Below are 23503 nucleotides of genomic sequence, written 5' to 3' on the forward strand. Positions count from 1 at the left end.
GTTTTGAAATGTGCTACAGAAAACACCTAATTGTTTGACACATCATGAATGATTTCTTCGCAATATTTCTATGCCGAGACTAAAGTAATTTGGTCATTATCGTCTGCTACGGGTCTAAACGGTGCTTTTATAGATAAACACATTGTTAAACAGTTAGTTATATTGCAATTGACCACTAGTGAGTCATCTAACATTGGGTACATACTGCGATATTCCCGTGGAAAGTTACAAGCGTGTGACCGTTTTACATTTACTGTGTAATTTCAGAGTTTACTTAGTTTTCTTCTAAATATGACCGAAAGTTCACCAGATGAGCCAAGTTCCAAGCGAAAGGACTTCATTTGCGGCGTTGTTGAAGGTGAAAATCTTTTCTTATTTGTGTAAACTTGTGAAATGTGATCTGTGATAGATTTAGTATATCTATATATAAAAGTAAGTTTGTAACTAAGTGAATGACCTAAGCTTAACTATTTCAGGCTTTTACGGTCGGCCATGGACCACGGAACAAAGAAAGGATCTATTTCAAAAGTGAGTACTTACATGTTATTGTTTATGTCTGGTATTTACATAATCACAATATTTACATTCATATTATCTATTACTTATGTACTTATCATAACATTAGGTTATATTTTAAAGAAATATTTTAGCGAAGTTATAAGATACTCAATATACAGTAAAAAGTCTAAGTAGTAATATCCACACAGTGCACAAAAATATAATGCTTTTTTTATTTATTTTGTTTCATTTTATTTTCTCTATAGGATAAGAGTGTAATTGTACATAACTACACCAAAATTTCGTCCTAAACCCTCACTATGAATATATTATTGGTATTGGAATCTTGAAATTATTCTGTGAACTGTATATCTGACTGGTAGAAAAGGATTCTTAGCTTAAAAATTGGATATTAGAAGTAAGACACAGAAAGTTCTGAATGGATTAATGAATAAAATCTCAGCATACAAACAATCTTGCTGGTGATAGCATACTTATATCAGTCTAGATAGCAAACACTATACAGATGATGTAAAACCTGTTACAGTGCCCCATGTAAATTTGTCACATTTCATGATCAGCATGGCATAAACAGAGCTGCATAATTGTGTCGAAAGGCAAGGCATAGATATCTTATATCAGTTAACTCTATCTGGACCCCACTCCAATTACCATCGGGTACAATGGGGTCATTGCCCTAAAAAAATATAGCATGTTTTAGATTAACATAATAGATTTGGGTCTTTTATCCCAGGAAAGATGGTCAATCTGCAAAATCACAAGCAAGACCTATATTATAAATTATAAAATAAAAAATCCTACTTAAAGTTTTACATTTATAGACTCAAAAAATGGGGCATGGATATGTATGTATATGCTCCAAAAGATGATTACAAGCACCGCGCGTATTGGCGCGAATTGTACACTGTGGAGGAAGCGGAACACCTGACATCGCTTATATCAGCAGCAAAGGCCCAGGGCATCATCTTTTGCTATGCCCTGTCGCCAGGCTTGGACATCACTTACAGCAGTCAGAAGGAGATAACGACTTTGAAACGGAAGTTGGAACAGGTAAATTCAGATATTGAGTTGATGGAGTAACTGTAATTGAAGACAGCTTGATAAATTAAGTCTCAGTATAGTAAATAACATGTATGTCAATGGATAAAAGTAAGCATCTCCCAGTTTCTTATAGCTATGATGGAAACTACCACAAGCTGGTAGATTTGTGAACTGCACATAATTTATTATTACTAAAATGTTTTTTATTTATGGGTGGAAATAAGCTGATCAATTACTTTTTCTCAGGTATCCCAGTTTGGTTGTACATGTTTCGCTCTACTATTTGACGATATCGAACCTGAAATGAGTGAGGCAGACAAACAGACATTTCAAAGCTTTGCTCATGCTCAAGTAAGTAACATATTTTCAAGACTGGTTTAATTAAGCTTAGACATGGCACTTCAATGAAATTGCTCTAAGGGCCATATTTGCATTCTTAAACATATTAAGTCATAGCATAAGAATTTAACAGCTGAGTTTTGTTTAACAAACTCTTAAACAACAACTTAAGCTATGTTAATTAAATAATTCAATACATTAAATGTCTACTTAAGATCCTACTCAAAGGTGAGATTGATTTATTAATATGGCCCCTATTTCTATATACCAAATCTCCATTTTTTTTATTATTGTGTTCCCATTGGTTTACCAAAGTCTTACATTGTATGCAAATAAAGACACTGATTTGAATTTTATTCCATTTCTCTGTAGGTATCTATAACAAATGAAATCCACCAGCATCTGGGTTGTTGTCGGTTCCTGCTGTGTCCCACGCAGTACTGTAGCACTCGCGCCGTGCCCACTGTGAATAGCTCGGAGTATCTCAACACGCTTGGCACCAAACTATCGCAGCAGATCGACATCATGTGGACAGGTAACAAATAACAATAAACCTATTGAAGTGGAAGTAAGATTAATAAATTGAAAAGTCAAACTTGTCAAGAGAGAAACCGACTTATCATCACAGCTATGCTCTGTACTTAGCTAAGTAATGTTTGTAGATAATAAATCTCATCATTTATTTTGTTCATTATTGATTGCTGTAAAACCACGATAATAACTACTCTGTGAAAACGTTAGCTTACTACCTATTATAGTTTAAAATATTGGTGCAGACAAGCCAATTGTGTAGATTTAATAATAAGCTTATGGTGGCAATTTGAATACGGATCCACTAAATACCTGTCCCGAGAAAGATGGAAGACTTGGCTTATATATATGTATGCATATCATTATATGCATAAATAACTGTTGCACAAATAGCATTCAATTTGTGCCATAAATTACAATACAACATGGCTGTTAAAAAAATCTCATTCAAATTTACCTTTTAAATTATTCATTATTATGCTGTTTGAAGCTTAACTTATAAATAGCTTTACTGGCTATGGAAAAATAACATGACAACTCATGAATATAAATGATGTGATGGCAAAATAAATGTTGACATGTTAATGAACTGTTAAGTCCAAGCATTGATTTACAGTGTTTCTATTAGTAATAAACTTGTGATAATTAGATCCTTTGGTTATGATTACTATTCTGTTTGTAGGAGAAACATAACATTTTTTGACATAAAAATATACTTTAGATTCCTTGAATATTGAGGAATTTTAGGGACAAGCAGGTATAAACAATTAGAATGGGCAAAATATCACTTATTTTGCCCACATAACTGTCTTTGTGTTCTTATTACATAATGTTATGCATTCGTATTTCCAGGGCGCTGAGCGCTGTCGAGAGTTGATTGTAATTTGTTACTTTCAACATGAGAGCTGTATCTTAGGGCTAGAATTATGTGTACGTTGGTAACATTTAGTTGACAGCCTGATTACCCAAAATTCCATACTTATATTATAAATCTGAAAGTAAATCTGTGTGACTGTATGTTACGCTTTCACGGCTATACCACAGAACCTATTTCGATGAAATTTGATATAGAGAAAGTTTAAAATCCAGAAACTATTTTACGAAGGCGGAGTCATAAACAAAAGTTAGTGATACATAAATGAATGTTACTTTTATCCACAGGTCCGAAAGTGATATCGAAAACCCTGACAACAGAGTGCATAGAGGAAATAACGCAGGTGTTGCGACGACCGCCTGTCATATGGGATAATCTGCATGCCAATGATTACGATCAAAAAAGGATTTTCCTTGGTAAATTACTTCTGTTTTTAAAGCATTTCATAAAAATGAAGGTAGTTTTTCACTGATGAATGAACTATGCATATTCACAATTTAAGTTGTAGATATTCATTTATTTTTTTGCTCAGATCACACATCATAAGATTGGTTTTTGCTTGTATTTTAGGGCCATATTGCGGCAGGTCTCCAGAATTAATACCCTTATTACGAGGTGTCCTTACTAACCCAAACTGCGAGTACAACGCTAATATGATACCGATATGGACTCTGGCACATTGGGCGAGCTGTAGCTTAGACGCGCCTGCGCACAGTAAGTATATTTTTATGGGAATTTAAATGAAACTGGCCGGATATGTTGCTCACCCTGCAGTATTTTTTCAGTGGAGGCAGTATCATGGGATATAAAACTTGAAAGAGAAAGCGAGCAAGGCGTGTGTGAAGATGAAACGCCGGTGACACTCGGCAAACATGTCTACCATCATAGACAAGCATTGAGGTATAAACTTTAATTTTTCATCAGTATCTTAAATTTGTTATTACTTTTATTTTATTGTTTTATACATCATAAAAAATCACACTGACATGCCTAATTAGACTATTTTTACCTAACATTTTTTTTATAAAATCTATCTAACTTATATAATTGTATTGAGATATAACAAGTTTTAGAAATTCAGTGCATAATTACAGGCAAGCAATAAACGAGTGGTTGCCAGAATTCTCGATACCGAAGACGGCTCAAGGACCAGTCATAAAACCACAGCCAGCTATACCAGGTAACACTATTCAATAATTATTATCTCTCGTATGACCTTCTCGTCTCGATATGGCGTAGTATATTATTTTCAACTGTTTTCTATTATGATTTGAGGAAAGCCAATTATGGTTATTGTCCACAGCTCCCCCAGTGCCGATCATCCCGATCCTCCCCTCGGTAAACACGTGCATGTCCCTCGTGACCTCTACTAGCAACACGTCGACTACCAGCACGGCGGAGATGAGCCCCGCCATCCCCACCGTGAACACGAGCCAGCTGCAGGCACTGGCCGAGGTCTGCTCGTCCACAGACAGGCCCATACTGTCCACAGGAGTGAGTGTTAGTCACCTTTATGTCTACTATATGGATAAGGATTTATGGAGTTTTTCTGGTCGTAACTAGTTCGGCGTACATAGTCCTTAGGCCTTACCATAACCACTGTGACCATGAGCCAGGTGCAGGCACTGGCCGAGGACTGTTTGACCATAGACAGGCTCATACTGTCCTCAGGAGTGAGTGTTAGTCACCTTTATGACTATAGCATAGATAAGGATGCAAGGGGATTCTCTCGTTCTGTCCGCCTGATTGTCACCACTTGTTTGATAAAAAGATGACCTCCACCAGACATGTAAAAAGTGATGGATGGACCTTTATGGTACATGAATCCATATTATGTTTTTATTTATATTTTAATTTTTTCACCTGCCCTTATTGGTATAACTCGTTTGAATCATGTAGCAAGAAATGTATGCCTTACGTTTTAGGACCGGCCGCATGGCTAATGTCAATTCCTTTGTTTAATTCAGCTTGAACATCCAGATCGTTTTTCCACAATACTTACTGCGTTGTTGATCATAATTTCGATGAAATCTTTTTAATTTGTTGTTAAATATCGCAAATTCATTATATTTTAACTCGCAATTAAAACGTTTAGCTATCGGCTCATGGCGGTGCGAAAGCATCTGATTACCATCCGTACCTTTCTGTTCTCTATTCCAGGTATCGCCGATAGAAACATTTAATCCTGTATCGAACCCGGTCATGAACTCGCTTGTCTCGCCAACGAAGGTTATATTAAACGAATCCATACCGAATCCGATAATACCGATCGCTAGCTCCAACATGGCTTTACCATCCGAGATACCCGTTTCTACCTTACCAGTGCCTATACTGGGAATGAAAGCGATTGAAGAGAATGGAGATAAAGATATCGATAAGAGTATTAACGTTAACGAAACATTGTTAAATGACAGTGTACTTGAAACATCCAGTTTTGTGGAGGAAATGAAAAAGAAAGAGGATGAAGATACAATTGTGGTTGATGATTTGGAGCCGACGGTCGAGACGCAACAGAATGGAGAGATGAGCGTTGGTGGTGAGACTTAATAAACTATATGCCAGGAAAATCTCCAAAATTGATTTGTTTAAGAAATCAGTAAATGAATTCAATTGTTATCTTTGAATTTATCGCAAAAGTAAACCAATAAAAAGAAGTCATGTGTGAACTTGTTAATCAAAAAATATTTTGAAAAGTCTTTTAGTACAAGCGATCTAAAAAAGATAGAGATTAGAACCATTAATAGAAAAAAAAGATAATCGCTAAATTATTAATGTCATCATTTTAGAAGTTGTAGTGTAACATCATTATTGAACATTAATTAATACAAAATAATAATATTATTGATCAATTTACTTTTCGTAATTCCATAGATACTCCTCAAACTCTGAGCCCAAGTCGAACATCCATTCCAGAGCCAGGAGTTGAACCACTTGATGTGGACCCACCTTCAACAACCGCTACAGACCCTGATGTTGTCATGAATGATGGACTTAGTGAGGTAAGTCTTACACAGTCTTTGAAATATCTATTAGTGTTACATAAGTGTGTTTAAAAGTATCTTGCAAAGAAATTTTGTTTTTCTTAATTCTGCTATTACTTGTATAAATAAACGTTTTAATTTATTTCTGGCAGTTAATCATTGTAAGATAACATGCACTTTTTTTTATTACAGAATGGATCAATGCAAGTGGAACCGAGTAACAGCCCAATAAGTTCAGACATGATGGTGGAACAAACAGAAACACCTGACGAGTGAGTGATTTATATTGATATTGCAAAAGATTTGACTCTTTGTGCTATCTTAGTTATAAATGGACAAGTTTATCAAGATATTCAAATGTTGGAACAGTTTGCTGGGATAAAATGTCTGTTGTATGTTAATCCAGGGCATAGTCTATTTGTGTACCAAATTTCATATAAATTTGTTCAGTGGCCTCTGTATATTATACTTCTAACAAACATTCAAACATCCATCGATCTTCATAAGCTCGTGCTTTCGTCCAGGGCGCTGGACAGCTCGGAGAGCATGGAGTCGCACGCGCTGGTGGCGGAGGACCTGGTGCTGCTGTGCGACCTGTTCTACTTACCGTTCGAGCACGGCTCGCGCGGCCTGCGCCTGCTGCATGACTTCAACTGGCTCGCCACGCACGCCGCCACGCTGCTGCCCAGGACCAACCGCACCGAGGTACAGAGAGTACTTAACTTATGTCGTTTTTTTTTAATAGACCGAGAAGCTTTCGCCGCATTTGTATAAAATCAATCATAATTTTCATGTGTAATTTTCATATTTTCGGATATAATATGCAACTTTATATACGTCCAAAACTGTCGTACCATTAAACTTAAGTTAAAAATCATGACGTTACATGTCAAAATGCTTAATCGAAATATTATTACAAAACTGTTCATCAACAGAGTAGTGAATGGCGTCGCCGTCGCGGGCGGTTCTCGTGGTGGACGGGGCGGGCGCGGCGCGCGTGCCGCCGACTCGCCCGCGCCAACAACCAGGAGCTGGCGGCCGAGCTGCTGCCCTACGTGTGGGACCTGTGCGCCGTGCTCGCACTGCTAGACGCGTTCCTTGCGTGGATCGGTGAGTCACAACAGCATTTTATGAGAGTACACATAATGGAGGTAGTGGTGCCATCTATTTAGGAAGTGTGACACGTAAAAAAACTTTCTTCTTTCAGAACTGGGAAAATTCCCCGCAAATATTGCAGCTAATATTCAAGGCAGCTATACATGTAAGTTCATTTCTTTGCCATATTTTATTAAACTATTTATCAATTCCAAATACGCAGTTTAGTGCAAATAGTAAATTTGTTATACTTATGTCAGTTTTGACTTTCTCAAAAACTCTCAATAATTGTTTTAAATGTGAAGTTAAATGGTATAAAAGTGAGTCGGTATCTTAATAATATGTATATTATGTTTAAATTTGCGTAGCAATATATAATGAGTATGTGTATGTGTAAGGGTTCTCCCGCGGGTGGCGCGAGGCGTTCGAGAGCGGCGCGCAGGAGCCGTGGGTGTTCCGCGGCGGGCTGAGCGCGGACCTGCGGCGCCTGTTGCCGCTGGAGTGCGGCGCGGACGCGCTGCGGCCCGGCGCCGCGCCCTCCGCGCTGCCGCTGCGCGTGCGCCCCTACACGCACCAGGACGAGGACGCGGTACGGATACACATAAAATTTCCTTCTACATTTCGATTAATTTGTATCCCTGGTGCTTTACAACTGGCTTATCTGGTTGTAAATGTCCCTATACTTGCAGTTAAATACCTTTTTAGATCATTAGTCCATGTCTTGCTTTGCTTTTGAGGGAAGTTGACGATTAATATTTCCAACTCCTCTCTATCTTTTAATTTGGTTAATTTCGTTGGGGGATAAAGATAAATTAATGTTCCCTGAGACTCGCTAGGCTTCACCTCTTGGTGTCATAAAACGCATGTCTCTGCAATTCTGAAAGTCGAAGAAGTTCCTACTGGTATTGATGTAATAAGCGTCAGTTAGTTCATGACTCATGGTTTTATAATGTGAGACCGATCGAAGTAATATTCTTATGCTATTATGTCAATATTGCTAAACATAGCAAATTGAAGATTGAAAATAGATTATAATCTAAATTCCCTGAAATGACTTAATATATTATATGTTTCCACAGGTATGTACGATTTGTCGTAAGACGTGTCGTGACGGTGCCGACGGCTCAGACTTATTCCCCAGCGACCTACAGTCGCTACCTTCTGATAGGTGAGATATTTACATGAATTACACCATCGCGTCGATTCCTTAGATACTTAGCCATTATATTTATATTATCCAGCTACTCTTATAATGTTTAAATAATTAGCGTTATACATCTTTATGTATTTTTGGTGATTTGTTTACCACGAGTTACTTTACGTCGCCTTCTTTAGAATTTCAACCATCGGCCATATAAATATTACGATATGCGTTTAAGATTTATGCGGCATCCAACGGCTGTTTTCAATAAACAATCTCATTCGCTTTTTTCGATCTACCTTAAAAATGGACCAATCAGAACAAAGCTTTTTTGACTTGATTACAAATAAGGCAATTGTTGTTGTTGTTCCGATTGGTAAATTTTCGCGATGGATCCAAAAAGCTATTGATGTCGTTTATTGAAAACGGTTGTAACTGTAAGTTCCTAGTATTAAAAGACAATTACGTCATGACAGATTAGTGCAACCTTTCATTACGTTATCGCCGGAGTTCTGCATGGTGATCGAGGATGACGAGGACTGCCCGCACGTGGACTCAAACACGCCCGACGGGGAGCCCGGCGACGACGATAAGGAACTACCGCCTGAGCCGAGGGTGAACGGTATGATGGATTCGTTTATTATGGATTGTACATACAGGGTGTATTAAGATATAAATAAGTAGTCGTTAAATTATAAATGCGTGCGTGCGTGCACGAGAGCGCACGCGCGCGCGTGTGTGTGTGTGTGAAGTTAGTCGAGGGTTCTGTTTAAAGAGGGTATTTAGTGTTCGATAATTGATTCTGATCCCAAACATATATAAAATATATTATGATCTTATTTTTACAGGAATGTTAAAACTTTGGTATTTTTGCCCTGCTAAGCCAGGTTGTAAGTATAAAGGGGAAATACATACAACCATGAACTGCAGTGTGTTTAAATAGGTCCCTTGACTAATAATGCATACCGTATATACATATATTTAACAATTAAACTACAAATTTCTTTAAGTTATAAATGTCATAATAATTGAGGTAACACTGTTTTTAAAATCGCGTTATTTTGTTAGTGTGAAAGTCGATATAACATATATTTATTTATTTAAAATATATGTTATGTAGTGCATGGAATTTTATTATAATTTTCAATAGAAATTATAGATTTCATTTTACATTACTTTTTTGTGTGTAGGGCTCAAACCCGAGATAGTGGGATATGCGTGCGCTGTGCTCAACAGCAAGGAGTTCTACAGGCGGCAGGAGCTCGCGTGGATACCCGAAATGTGCGCCAAATACCCCGAGTCTTTGTTAGAGAGGGAAGACCTCAGTCCCACTGCCAAGGTAGGCCACTTGACCAGTTAATTTATTAGCTTTATAATTGTGGTCAAGAACTTGAAGTTCATATTATGTGGATATAGATCCTGCATTGATTTATGAAGGTAATAACAATATATATAGTCCAGTTAGTCGTGTTTATGCGCCGACAACACGCAATTTTTAACTCGACTAATACGCAAAGTTAATGCAATAAAGTTAGGATTGCTGAATTATATACAAAATTGCGCATTAAAAACACGCTCGTCAGGGTGTATGAAATCCTCAACAATGTCGAAAAAAAAGTGCCTCAATTTTTGAGGCCCAGTTCATCTACGATACTACTCTGGTGGTGTGAATTTGTTTATATTGTTGAAATCAGTGATATAGTGTAACTGTCCCGTTCCCAGGAGTATGTCCGCCAGCTGCACGCGTGGAGCGTGCAGGGCCGCACGCCGGAGTCGGTGGCGCGTGCGCACAGCGCGCTGGTGGTGTGCGCCGCGGACCGCCCGCGCGACCCGCTCGCGCCGGCGCGCCTGCTCACCTGCCTGCTCGCCGCCCTGCGCGCGCACGGTACCTAAACACCAACACCACACTAGCGCATGTCACGCATGTTTCACCATGGACTAAGCTTCCTTATTACATCTGACCCTCTGGTTACAAAATGTCAGACATTAATGTATGAAATCCAATTTAAAATATTGCTCGAATTTAAAGCCAAGCTTAGAGACTTTTACTAAATCTACTGTGTACAAGTTGACTACATATACTCTATTATTATGACTCTCTAACTGTCTGTACCTACGGCGGCGTCGTGTGACGGGTCGGCCCTACAATATTGAAGTTGAGGAGGCCGATGGCTGGCAAATGCGTCCTACTCGTGAACGGGTGCTGCTTGTGTGGACTGTTCTGCCCATTTCGCTTACATTTCTAATTTCTAATTGCTAGAGGTACTGGAAGGAAATAATTATAAGGATAATAGAGAAATTTCATGATTCCTGAGAGGGTTGTGCAGTCATATAAAAAATTAAATTAATTTATTCCTTATTTCACGAGCCTATAAATGAACTGCTCTAAATTTTTTTTTTTTTCTTCTTACTTTATCATGTACTGTAGTCTTTACCCTAAACTGATTGAAAAGAGCAACACCAGAGTTTCTTGCCCGCTCTTCTCTGGTGAAAACTGCTTTCCGAACTGGTGGTAGAGTTAATATTGACGGAATCTAAATAATGTATAACATTTTACAGATTCAAATAAATCATTTCATTTCTATACTACACAGATTATTACAACTGTATTTTTTATACAGGTGCGAGCGGTGCGCACGTGTGTATCAACGCGCACGAACAGAACCTGCACCAGTTCTATAGCAAGCTGGGCTTCGTGGAGGTGCAGCGCGTGGCCGAGCGCGTGTACCTCGCGCGCGCCTTCTAGCGCCCGCTGCTGTTGCTGCGCACGCTGCACCCCCTGCGACCCCTCCTCAGGCCTCTCACCAGACCCCCCAGCAGACCCTCCAGGCCCCCCGCGAGGCGGCGCCGACCGCTTGCACACTGACAATAGCTTAGACAGGTTCGTCTACCATGACACCCCTCATTAGCTGATTTTCTCTTCCATGGACGGCTTACGTCATCTTCCATTCTGTACCTGTACCTAAACTGTAGCCACATATTATAAGGTTTTGGAAAAAAATACCCGTATAGAGTAATACTACATAATACAATTTATGTTGGCTTTTTAAGGTTACTTGTTAGTTAATATACTAACTTAATTCAAATGTCACTTTCGAATGTAACAATATTACTATACAGATTGAAAAAAAGTATAGCTAATATACATTTCAACATGTCAATAGTTATAAGCTGATATTTATAATTTATGAATGTGAAATCTTAATAATCGAGCTTAGTTTGACAGAAATATGCTTCTTCTACACATGTCGATTGTTCCATTAATGGTGTATAATATTTTAATATGGTTTTTACTATTTAATACCAATTAATAATTGTTTGTTGATTCGTATCGATAAATTATCCGTTTATTTTAAAGCTTTAGTTTTGACTTTATAATATATTGACATATTTTCAGATCTACAATCACAATCTAAAACGCAACTGTTTTAAATTGTATCTTTACGAGTAGCTTCAATCATATCGGCTATAGCCATATTAAAATAATATACACTATTTTTTAAATACATAATATATTTACACCCTATTTAATTACAATATCGATTCTTCGACAGCAAAATAATTCTATATTAGTAGCCGAATGTTTTTAAGTGTACTTACGAGACTATCCTGCCCTCACACACACACCACTGCAACTTATTTGTGTGTGAGCCAAGATCGACAGTTGCACGCATTTTATGACACCGAGCGGTGAAGTTCTTCGAGTCTTGGGCAGCACTAATTAGTCTTAACCCGCAACGGAATTAATCAGATAGAAGTATAAAGAAGAGTTGGATATATATTTTCCACTACCCTACATAGCAAAAATGCACTTTTAAATATTCACAGAACATCGATTTTGATTAATTGATTGGAAAAAGACTACAAATATATCTTTAGTAGTTGAATGGTATACTAACATCGACATAGTAAATTTTGGAAGAAGAGGAGACGAGAATATATAGAGTAAAAAAACAAAGCTTTGTTAGTAAATGAGAAAATTATTATATTTTGTAAAACGAATAAGGCAAATTCCTATATTCGATAGAACATTCTAAATCAGAATAAACAATTCAATCTAGTTTTGCATTTCTGGTCACAAACTACAAGCAATAAATATACATAAAAGCAATAATGTGTTGTTCATATCGCTATGCAAGTTAGTTTATACTATCGATCTGATATCCATATCGTGTTATACTTAACTGTAATAAAGCAGCTGATTAATGTCCAGTTTCTAAAGTCTGTTGAAAATGGTTACTATGTTTTGAAGACTAATATTTTTACTTTAGCTTTGCAGCTTTCTTGAATCGATACCTAATAAAAAGTTTTGTTGTCAACTGTTTGTCAGAAATAGGCCATAAATAAGTTATATGTAGATAGTAGCTAATTGCTCTTTTAATGTAAGTGAATGACTGGAGGAAGCTGAGACTAATACAATAACGGGTGTCTAAGATCTTATATGGAAGAAATTGGTATCGATATTAAAGTATAACATATTTAGTAAAATTTATCGCTGGTTATATTAGTTTTATGAAAATGTCATAAATAAATAAATGCATTTACGAATTATGCCCGGACTGATTTTGATTTATTAGTTCAGTAATTTTTAAATCTTTCCTCAGGTTATTTAGAGACATAATCATTATTAACTCTAAATAATGCAATAAATGCGATTAAGTTAAAATCAGACAATCTAAAAATATGACTCAAGTGCGATTACTTAAATGTCAATTTAATCGATTAAATCCGTAAAAACATCGATATTTTAGTATCGATTTCTCGTTACAAAATAATGAATCAACGGTTTTTGTAATGGTTTGTTAATTCTCATTCGTGCAACGATTAGGCGCACGTTATTGTATTACTACACATTTACATCTAACTATCTGTAATTATAAGCATTTATAATAATTATGATACAAATAAATCATGTATTGTTTATATCTATTATAATTTTGGCTTTGCTGTTAGCTTTTTGATTGCAATTCTGATAATAGTGAAATAGTAAGAAACGTAAAGAAAAAGTAGAAAATCAAGAAAAACAATTAAAATAAAGAAAATAAATATAAAAATTATTTAAGAGCTTGCATTATTGAAATGGGAATGTTATTTTTAAGATATCAACATCACACGGCTTGTTATTATTTGTTCATTAAGTCATCCTTGTACAGCTTTCACCTTTCATTTTAACAGTTAGGAATTTATTACAATATTTAGTATTATAAAATGCCGTAATCCCTCATTTACCGCTGAGATATAAACTCTACGCAAATGAAGCTGCAAGTTCCCAAGCAATGTTAATACCAAGTCGGGATATTGAATCACGTTTTTTTTTAAATATCTTAATGCCGTGATCAGTTGGCTTCTAGTTAAGAATCCGCAGTTAATGAATTTCAATTTAGTACATATAATGACTAGCTTACTTCAGTAGATTATAATAAGAATTGCAAGCTATAATCACTTATCGGTCCCCGAATTCCGATCATTGGATCAGTGCTTATTGCAACCTTGCAATACTGTTATAACTAACTTATTATGCAATAAATCTAATTTATGATTACACGGATTTATAGCTATACTAATAAAAAGGACTTGTTAGCAACAAAGATAAAAAAATTGCCCATTTTTAAATTTTCTTAGGTAAATTAAACAGCGTAAGTGAAGGATTACCGTCAATATTTATAGCGAAATTGGAGAGGTAATGTGGACAAACGAGCCTAGTCATATTTGGATAAAGACTGACTTGACGATTGTTTAACTGGATGACGGGTAAAACACATACGACTTACATAATTATATGCGAAAAAATATTTCGAAACACTCGACATATAGTGCGTCGCAAGTAAGCGCGTCATGAATTAAACAAATTAAAAAATATATATTTTAGGACATTGAATTTCATACAGAAGTCATTTTCGGGACGTTATTTGTTCTTTTATTTGTATCGTCGTATGTAAGTACTATTGTGATTGCATATAAACTGGTAGTTGTGGAATATTGAACAGATAAAAAAATAAAATATTTGTAATGATCGTAAAGCAATTAAAAGGTTGTTTAAATATAAGGATAATTATGCTTTAATTATATGTGTTTCATCAAAGAAATAAAAACGAGATAGGTTTTTGTGTTTCGGAAGGGGCCAATTTAAGTGTTTTAAGCTGTCCTATTTTCATTTTATTGAATTTATTTTGTCGATAAACAGAGTTCATATGCAAACACAATAAATTGAAATGTGGATGTTACTAGGTTACTATGTAAATGGATATAAATATAACGTATATATAATTCAATTCTATTAATATAGAAAAATTTTCATTCTCACAATACGATGTGAGTTAATGTTACTCAAGCGATTAAAACTATTGCAAATTCCTTGACATAAAGAGTAATAATGCTTCCGTTAAACGAAGGCAAAGATTTATATTTTTGCTGTCGATACAAATATCGATATAAGTGAAGACTATATTGGAATTGAAATTGACGATTAAATGTGATAATACTCTGATCTTAGCATTCATGTTGCAATGAATATCCAAATAATCTTCTAAGAATAAGATCGGATAATTAACTGCTGTATTATAGTAATAAAACAATGAAAATAATATCGATAATCGTTTGTGTGACATTTTTCTAAATCGAATATTGTAAAGCTAAGTAATGAAAGCAATAGAAAAATTAAATAAATATTGGTTGTAAGAATAAAATTGATTGTGATTGGTAACTAAATATTTTCTTTGTACAAAATAAAGTTGGGACTATTTGTTTCGCCGGTTATTTGGGCATGCCACGGATGATGTGTCCATAAAAAAATATTAGAAATATTCTCAGAATGGGTTTTTAAAACTCGGCTTAATATCAAGGCCGATTTCTATAAACAACCTAAATGTTATTCACCGATGCAATCACGAGAATAAACCAATCAAAATAAGTCATTTGTAAACTGATTTCTGATTGGTCCATTTTCGCGGTGAATTGAAAAAGCTTTTAATATCATTTATTGAAATGGCCGTTTGTGTGATAGTATAAATTTGCAATTTGAATTTGTTCCAATTTTTGTTAATTGCAATCATGTATCGATGTCAGCAATAACTTATATAATTGCAGACATTGCATAATTACAGCGCGTTAATTCATAACGTCTAAGGTGCTTACAAGCTTTGTGTTTATTATGTATGTCTTGCGACATGGGATGGCAATGGAACGGTGCGTCAGAGAACATAATATTTAAACAGCTACGCAAGAACGCGATCTGCATCCCTGCTGCTTACGTCATATATCTTACCATTGTTTTACTATAAGAACAAATAATAGTTTACATGTTCTGCTTCTATATCTTTATTAGACCATGAGTTAATATAATTTGACTTTGGCGCCAAAGTAATGCAGTAGGTGTGTTAGTCGCTCGTTTAATGACCTGTACCCATGAAGTTTTTAAAATAAGAATATTCAACTTGTGTTCAATATATTCAAGTTCAGATAATATTGACTGTTATGACTTATGATACATTGGATAATACTCCATGCTAAATATTATTGGTTGGCGTTTATGAAATTCTTTCCAGTTATTAAAGACGTGCCAAGAGAATGAAAAAATCTGCAAGGATAATATTTTTTTTTGGGAATGCCATGGTTATCACCTGGGGTACCCTGCTAATGGTGTACAGCCGATCCCCCGGCTTAGCAACCATGGCATAACAAGGATAATACTATATTTGATTCAACGCCACATATGGATAGACAATCGGGTGCGAAACCTTACAATGTGCGTATCGGCATTTTTGTAGTTGGGCATACGAATTTATCGCGTCATTGCACGCGTAAAGAATATATTTAGTACTCGCACGACGCATGGCGTGCGCGGACGAGCTTGTGTGCTTGTTTCCAAACTAGACCGATGTGTACGCCATAGTCAACGTGCTAATAATAGCTATCATACTTTTTGCTACAATTCGGCCAATCACTATTCTAAATCATTTATATTTTGGTGTTACATTTACCGGATAACCTCAAAACCTATTTCTGTAGTAGAATAATAATTGTGTTTATTATATATTTTTTTTGTAAAATATTATGTTTAAGAGTATTATCCTATTAGATATTAGTTGCACAATAACGCATTTAAGAGATTATGCTTTGTTAGATTTAAGTTTATGTCCACATATTGTATTGTTTTTGAAACTATGGTTAAGTAAAGATAATATTTTTGTTAATGGCAACTTTTATACAAAAACGAGCAAAATTCCCATCTAAGCACCCGTTTTAATCTGGATTATTAGTAAAACCCAAAATTTGATTATTAATGTCTAAAAAGGTATTACCCCAAACATATTCTGGCATTAATGGAATGATTAAGAAAATAAAACAAGGACATGTTAGTATAATATGTAATTATAATATACAAGTTCAAAAGATTCTCACGATGAAATGTTGTATTTTTATTATTTGTTTCAAGTGTATAGAACATTAATAAAATTTTAATACTATGTTAATATTTAGCCAATTTTTTAACGACCATAGTTTTACTACTTACGTCTTACAAGTATTCCGTCGTTTATTACTTACTTATTTTGTTTTGGTATATGAAAATGCATAAAGATTTACAACTTATACTTGGATCTTGATTTCGCTTCCGATTATGTTGTATAACGAAAAACAAATATTCAAAAGGTTTTTAAAAGATATAAGGGTATTATCTGACAGCTAATAAGCATTTTTAAATTAATCTATAAATACCCGGTTGATTTGATTTATGACTACCATAATATTATTCATTGAAATATACAAGTGTTCCTTTATGTTGCTTACAGTGTATAAATGCTATGAATATGTACACGTATATAACGAGAGTTATTTAGTTCATTCGTGTATTTTTTTGTTATTTATATTACATTTTATGGTGCCGGCCGTCGCGACAAATCATTAATAAATATATAAAAAATATCATTTGTTTTCTTTTATATCAATTAATTCCTACATCTTTCGTCTTTTATATGCATAAAGGCAGATTTGTCAGTCATCAAATAAAAGGGATTTATACCATAAATTATGTTTATTTACATTGTATTCATTATTATTCTGTAACAACAGAATTTTTGTTTGTCGTAGAAAGTTCCATGAGCTTTTGTTTTATTTCCGATATCTGTAAAATAAAAATATCGTTGGTCAAACTATCATGTAAAATTAAAATTTAAGAAGAAATTAAATAATTATAGAAACCATGGTTTTTGCTAAACGCCATATAAAATGTAATCCAGCAAATCTTAAGAGGGCTATGGACTTGTTATAGTGATCAGTAGACACGTATCTATGATCTCTATTCTCTCCCTCGATATCTCGAGTGACTTACGAACTCACCTTCTGAATCTCATTAAGCAATACTTTTTGCTCGGTCCTCGGCGTCATGCCTTCTCTATTCAAATCGATCGACTCTAGATTTTCAAACAGTTGCTTGATTTTCATCGCTAAATGCACATCGTTATTAGTCTTCCTAGGCACTGTTGGTTTGCATTTCCTTACTAGTTTCCTTCTATATTTATCTGGAAGATCTTTCTCTATATCCTCTCGAGTTAGGAAATTCATGTGTTCTGCATTTGTATCGTAAGGGAATGATTGAGCTTCCAATTTGTACGATGAATTATTTGTTAATTGTCTGTGTCGGTATTTTTGCCGCCAGTTTTTCAACAGCTCTAAGTTTCTGAAAAATAAAAATTATTACGTACACTCGTCCCACACTATAGTACACAATTATCGAGTAACTTGATCCAAATTACATACTTCCTGTCTTGCAAAATTTTGTCCCTGGTCGCTAACAAATCCTTGTGCTTCGTCAGAGCCTTGTCCTTCAAATAACTCTGTTTGATCTTCTCATTTTGCACGTGTTTACTATCGGCATATAACGCTTTCAAACATTTCGCGCTTTGACTGTACCCTGGCAATATCTTCTTTCGACTTTTAGGTAATTTAGGGCACTTTCCTTTAAGTTTAGAGTAGTACTCGTCGTCAGAATCTTCGAATTCTTTTTCGTTAAACTGAACCGACAAAGTCTTGGATTTCATACGCTCTTGTTCAACTGAATTATAGCTGATGCCTTCTTCATTTCTACTCGTGATTGACTCGGACCCATCGAAAGACTTCACGAATATATTTTCAATGTATTTATCGTGTAGGTACTGCACTATTTCTGCTGTTCCATTGTTGATCACTTCCCTGGGTGGAAACATTAACGGATTGCCAGCAAGTTGAAGTACTTTTAAGGTGGCTACAGATCCCAATTCGTTGGGTAGTGATGTAAGTCTGTTGTTTTGCAGGAGCAGGTGTGTAAGGCACTGGTGACCTTGGATGGTTACCGGAATGTCTGTCAGCTGGTTGTCTCTCAAGTCAAGGTACATCAGATTAGGAAGGGATGGAAAAAAGTCCTCAGTGAGCGATGTTAATTTATTATTTTGTAGGTAAAGTACCTGGAATTTATATTAAATGTTAATATGTTTTCATAAATTTTATAATCAGCTTTCAGTATAAGACAACTTTGTAGGAGTTTGTTATATAAGGTAGGTGCGTCTAAAAAGGGCCGGTTCCAAATAAGGTCCATCTTTTCAAACTTTACCCAGTTAATACTTAAATTAAAACGGATACCGCGCGTCGCCTCCCCAGTAACCAATCACAAAAGTGCACCGACGTTCATTGCTTTCGCGCCGACCATTTTGTCAGTGGCACTGTGTGTAGCGTAGCCTCAGAGGCGGTCAAAGTGTCTCAATTTATAAAAGTTCTGATTCAATTTTCTGTGTTTTAGTAATAAAACCCTGTCGTTTTGTCATAATTCTGAAATAGTAATGTTAACATACTTTCAGAACATGGATTGGCAAGGTAAGTTACTAAAGTTATTGCTTTTTTATCGCGAGTTTGTTTGGTTTTTCAGGACATATCTAAGTGCCTATGTAGGTCCACTTTTTTCGGCCCAATAAGGGCCGGACTTTATTAGGGGTACTTATTTTTAAAATAAGCATGATCAATTATTTATATAAGTGCAAATAAGCACATGGCATTTTTTTGCTACGATAACGACAGTTCAGTACACTATGCACAAAAAAAAACACTTGTCTAAACATCTTTTTTGCTTTGGATTTTTTCGCTTTCAAGTTTTATAAAATTTTATTTACGCAAATTAACAATACCTACCTTTTGTCAAAAGTATTTTTTCATTTTATTTTAATGATTGTCCATCCATTAATATAAGTATATTGTTTTTAGTAAAGGCAAGAATAGAACCTTTGCAAAATAGAAATTGGGGCGCAGGATGGTCTCAAACTGATTTTCAAGATGATATAAAAACAACGAAATATCTGAGCGTGCAACAGCTATAAACTACAACATACCACGGCGAACATTAAAAAATCATATAAAATCTGGAAGCGTGGTGATGAAAATGGTTTTCTTAGCTTTGATGATGTCATGCCACTATCAGAATAATAAAAAAAGATCTGATACTCAAGAGTCAACTTTTAAAGAGTTTCTAACTAAGGCAAAGCCGAGACGAAAAGCATTAAATTACGTCAGACTGAAAATAACCAAAGATTTATTCAAAAAAAGTCAAGCAATAATACAAAAAGCCCTGCCAGACTAAAAATTATAACAACAATACTAATGGTCAAAAACAGAGGCGGCTCATCCGAAAGAGCGCTGGTGCAGTGCACTCCCACGAAAATTACATACTTAGCTAATTTAATAATTTATATATATTTATAATACATAAGATCCTTACATTACATTCTTTATATTTTACTATGCCTATAAAAAGTCTATTATATTACCTATATAGGTACATGTAGCGTCAATTTGTAACGCGTGGAGCGCCAGCGATTGTGCTCCTATGAAACGAAGTTTAGTACGACTCTTAGTACTGTATTCAATGAGTGCGAAAGAGATAAATCGGCTCGGGCTGACGCGTGAAACAGAAGATATCGTATGAGAAATTAGCGTAATCCGGAGCGCCGCTCACGCGTCACTCAGTTGTCGTTCAGCCAGCCGTTCCGTGCGCGCGCCGAGGGAATATCCTACTTATGCGCAGTTGTCGTTCTTATGTACACAAACAACTTCAAGCAAGCTCGTCGACTTCGTCAGTTAATTCGCAGTTTTTTTTTTTAAATAAGTATTAAAAAATAGTTTGTGCGCGATATTTTGTGTTAAAATGGAACAATACAGTATATCTTTTACTAAAAAGTGTGAAAAGATAAGATATACAAATAAAATAAATAGTAAGCTCTAGTTTTCAATTATTTTTTTGTGAACACCCATCAAATAATTTCACGAGCCGTCTCTGGTCAAAAATTAAAGGCAAGAGAAGTCGCCTAAAGTTCTTAAGATTAAACCAGATAGATTCAAATCCAAGCAAAAAAATTAAACTGAAACATACGGTCCAAGCCCAAAATTACATAAAAGTAATATTAATATCAGCCCTGTATTATAACTTGCCCACTGCTGAGCACGGGCCTCCTCTACTACTGAGAGGGATTAGGCCTTAGTCCACCACGTTGGCCTAGTGTGCGTTAGTAGACTTCACACACCTTCGAAATTCCTATAGAGAACTTCTCAGATGTGCAGGTTTCCTCACGATGTTTTCCTTCACCGTTAAAGCGAACGATAAATTTACAAAGAATACACACATGATTTTTTAGAAAAGTCAGAGGTGTGTGCCCTTGGGATTTGAACCTGCAGACATTCGTCTCGGCAGTCCGTTCCACACCCAACTAGGCTATCGCCGCTATAAATGATAATAATTATTGTTATATATTATGTTCTCTAACAACTTTAATTTAGTTTTTAGTTATTTGATGAACAAATTATAAGTTTAGCGTTGCCATTGTTTAAGTTATTTAAGTTTGTTTTAATTACATTTATGTTGATAACCAAGCAGAAAATATATAAGTACTATAAAAATATACATGCATATTTATTTTTAATCTTTAGGTTACTAGGTGCAGTGGTTGTCATATTTGTTATTTTCAAGCACTTAATAAGGTCCAGACTGTTAGTAAAGTAGTGTAATACCCAATAAGGTCCAAAGACAAAAACAGAAAAAACTGATTGATTAGTACATTTTATGATTTTCTTAGCTAGAATCAATAAAAAATAGCATAAAACTACAATTTGTTTCATCTATAACTCGAAAATAAAATAGTTGTTACATATATACATTTCCTAATACTTTATAAGGCCCACGACACTAATTTATAATAATTTCCTTTTCATTATACGAAATCCACGAACTTCATGGTAGTTTAAAACCAATGCTTTCTTATGATGTGATTTTTCTGGAATATAATGCCTAAGTTCCTGCAGTTTAATTATGGACCTTATTTAGAGCTCCAGTGCCCAATAAGAACTATAGACAAACTTTCAAAGAACTTTTTTTGTAAGGAACTGGCCACTGCTGCCTTGTTTTTGTACAATGTATTCTCTTCACATAAAAACGGTTTATTTGATCATAATGTCTTACATAGCAATTCACTTCCCAAATTTGATTTATAAGGATTTCCAAAAACCCGGCCCTTATTAGATGCAATTACCTTAGAGGGTTACATAATACATAGCTTTGTTATTTTTTTTCTGGTTACATTATTATATTGTGCTGCACACCATATATAGCTAGGTACATAGAATCAGGCGATGCCTATTTCTGCCGGTAACTAGGCACTTCGTGTATATATTGCAAAATTACTGGTCATTTTGAGACACGACCATGCCACGCAGTCAGTACTTGGTAATACAAAGTTGTATATGATGTTGCTACTATTTCTGGGTGTAGTTTCGCTAACCATCGAGGGAGCGGAATGCTCATCTCGTTATTCTTGTTATTACTTAATTGAAAAAAAAATGCTGTGTTCCGGTTTGAAGGACTTTCCAGACAATATTATTTGTGAATTCGAAACTTTTGATATTTAAAATTGAAAATATTATATACTAAACCATTTTTTTTTAAATAATTCCTTGTTAGATCTTACACATAGCAATTTATTATTAATTGATGCCACAGATTCCAGATCTTGGTTCGATAATATTAACGTCTTGTCCTCGTTTAAATCCTCTTCGTAAATATTCAAAGATACAGATATATCTGACGTTTCTGACATTGTTTATCTAATCGTATCAATCCTAGAAAGAATTTAAAGTAATATTTAATAAATTTATGTTCGTTTGTAATAATGCTCTTTGGTACGTTTGATCAATAAAATTACGTAGCAAAATGTTACTCATTAGTCATTGTAAATATTTTGAATATGGCGCCCAAAATTATTACCATAATAACAAAAATATCTAAATGTTGCTATTTATTAAAATATTATCTTTGGCTCAAATTGTTCTTGTTTCGTTCATTCGCATCTTCGAGAATACCACGTCAAATAAGAATCGTTGCACATGAATATTTGTCTTTTATTTTCAAATACCTATAAGGGCTAGCTTGTTATATTTAGATACGTAATAATTGAAAAGGCACAAACAAACGGGTTTGTAAATATATTACATACATGTATATATGGCCTGAAATTTTGTTGACGACATATAATGTCATCCACTCTAACCATAGAGAATAATTAGTGATGAGATTAATTCTATTGAATTATTAAAACTTGTACGTAGTACACATAATTCTAAGTGTAAAACTGACTATCATGTGAAATGTGTGACAAAAATATATAAAATTGATTTAGGTCAGAAATATCTTCACATAATATAATCACATTGCAACAGGCCGTTGTCTGTTCGTTATAAATATTTAAAAAGACAAATATTGAGGTCTTTCTTAGAGACACTAAAATACCTTTTTCTGAAATTTTATCTGTATGTTTATACATGCATCACGCAAAAAGTACTACAGGAACTGGAATGTTGTTTTCACCGATGTATTGCTAGATATTTAACTTATAATATAGGTTCTATTTTACCCCCATAAAATGTAAAGCTGAATTTTTATCCCTGAAAAACTTTACCACCAGCAGAGCCGTG

At 35.0% G+C, this 23503-nt stretch overlaps 2 protein-coding genes and 1 long non-coding RNA gene across 5 annotated transcripts; 2 read left to right on the plus strand and 1 right to left on the minus strand.

Annotated features, from left to right (window-relative positions):
- Position 1: 1 nt before the first annotated feature.
- LOC115451650 (protein O-GlcNAcase) lies at positions 2 to 17443 on the plus strand. 2 transcript variants are annotated; one of them, XM_037439883.1, is made up of 23 exons: positions 10 to 178; positions 268 to 358; positions 477 to 528; positions 1341 to 1569; positions 1807 to 1911; positions 2272 to 2434; positions 3592 to 3720; positions 3875 to 4018; positions 4090 to 4204; positions 4399 to 4484; positions 4608 to 4804; positions 5465 to 5840; positions 6176 to 6303; positions 6478 to 6557; positions 6810 to 6990; positions 7221 to 7395; positions 7493 to 7546; positions 7779 to 7969; positions 8460 to 8548; positions 8998 to 9143; positions 9712 to 9860; positions 10244 to 10406; positions 11143 to 17443. In XM_037439883.1, exons 2-23 carry the CDS (start codon positions 292 to 294, stop codon positions 11265 to 11267), a joined length of 3144 nt encoding a protein of 1047 aa, XP_037295780.1. In that variant the 5' UTR covers positions 10 to 178; positions 268 to 291; the 3' UTR covers positions 11268 to 17443. The 2 variants fall into 2 exon arrangements, with proteins under 2 accessions (XP_030035871.1, XP_037295780.1); XM_030180011.2 differs by having other exon boundaries at positions 2 to 358; positions 4608 to 4798.
- Positions 17444 to 17531: 88 nt separating this feature from the next.
- Positions 17532 to 22781, minus strand: LOC115451656 (probable serine/threonine-protein kinase roco9). 2 transcript variants are annotated; one of them, XM_030180017.2, is made up of 5 exons: positions 22750 to 22781; positions 22501 to 22651; positions 18278 to 18960; positions 17858 to 18197; positions 17532 to 17642 (listed from the first exon to the last, which is right to left on the minus strand). In XM_030180017.2, the coding sequence occupies exons 2-5, from the start codon at positions 22627 to 22629 to the stop codon at positions 17574 to 17576; spliced, it is 1221 nt and encodes a 406-aa protein (XP_030035877.1). In that variant the 5' UTR covers positions 22630 to 22651; positions 22750 to 22781; the 3' UTR covers positions 17532 to 17573. The 2 variants fall into 2 exon arrangements, with proteins under 2 accessions (XP_030035877.1, XP_037295782.1); XM_037439885.1 differs by lacking the exon at positions 22750 to 22781 and having other exon boundaries at positions 22466 to 22546.
- Positions 18969 to 20262, plus strand: LOC115451657. The gene is made up of 2 exons (XR_003939397.2): positions 18969 to 19366; positions 19751 to 20262. It is a non-coding gene; the product is annotated as an uncharacterized LOC115451657 (long non-coding RNA).
- Positions 22782 to 23503: the final 722 nt, after the last annotated feature.

Source organism: Manduca sexta, chromosome 18, assembly GCF_014839805.1.
Source record: "Manduca sexta isolate Smith_Timp_Sample1 chromosome 18, JHU_Msex_v1.0, whole genome shotgun sequence".
NCBI classification, from domain to species: Eukaryota; Metazoa; Arthropoda; class Insecta; order Lepidoptera; family Sphingidae; genus Manduca; species Manduca sexta.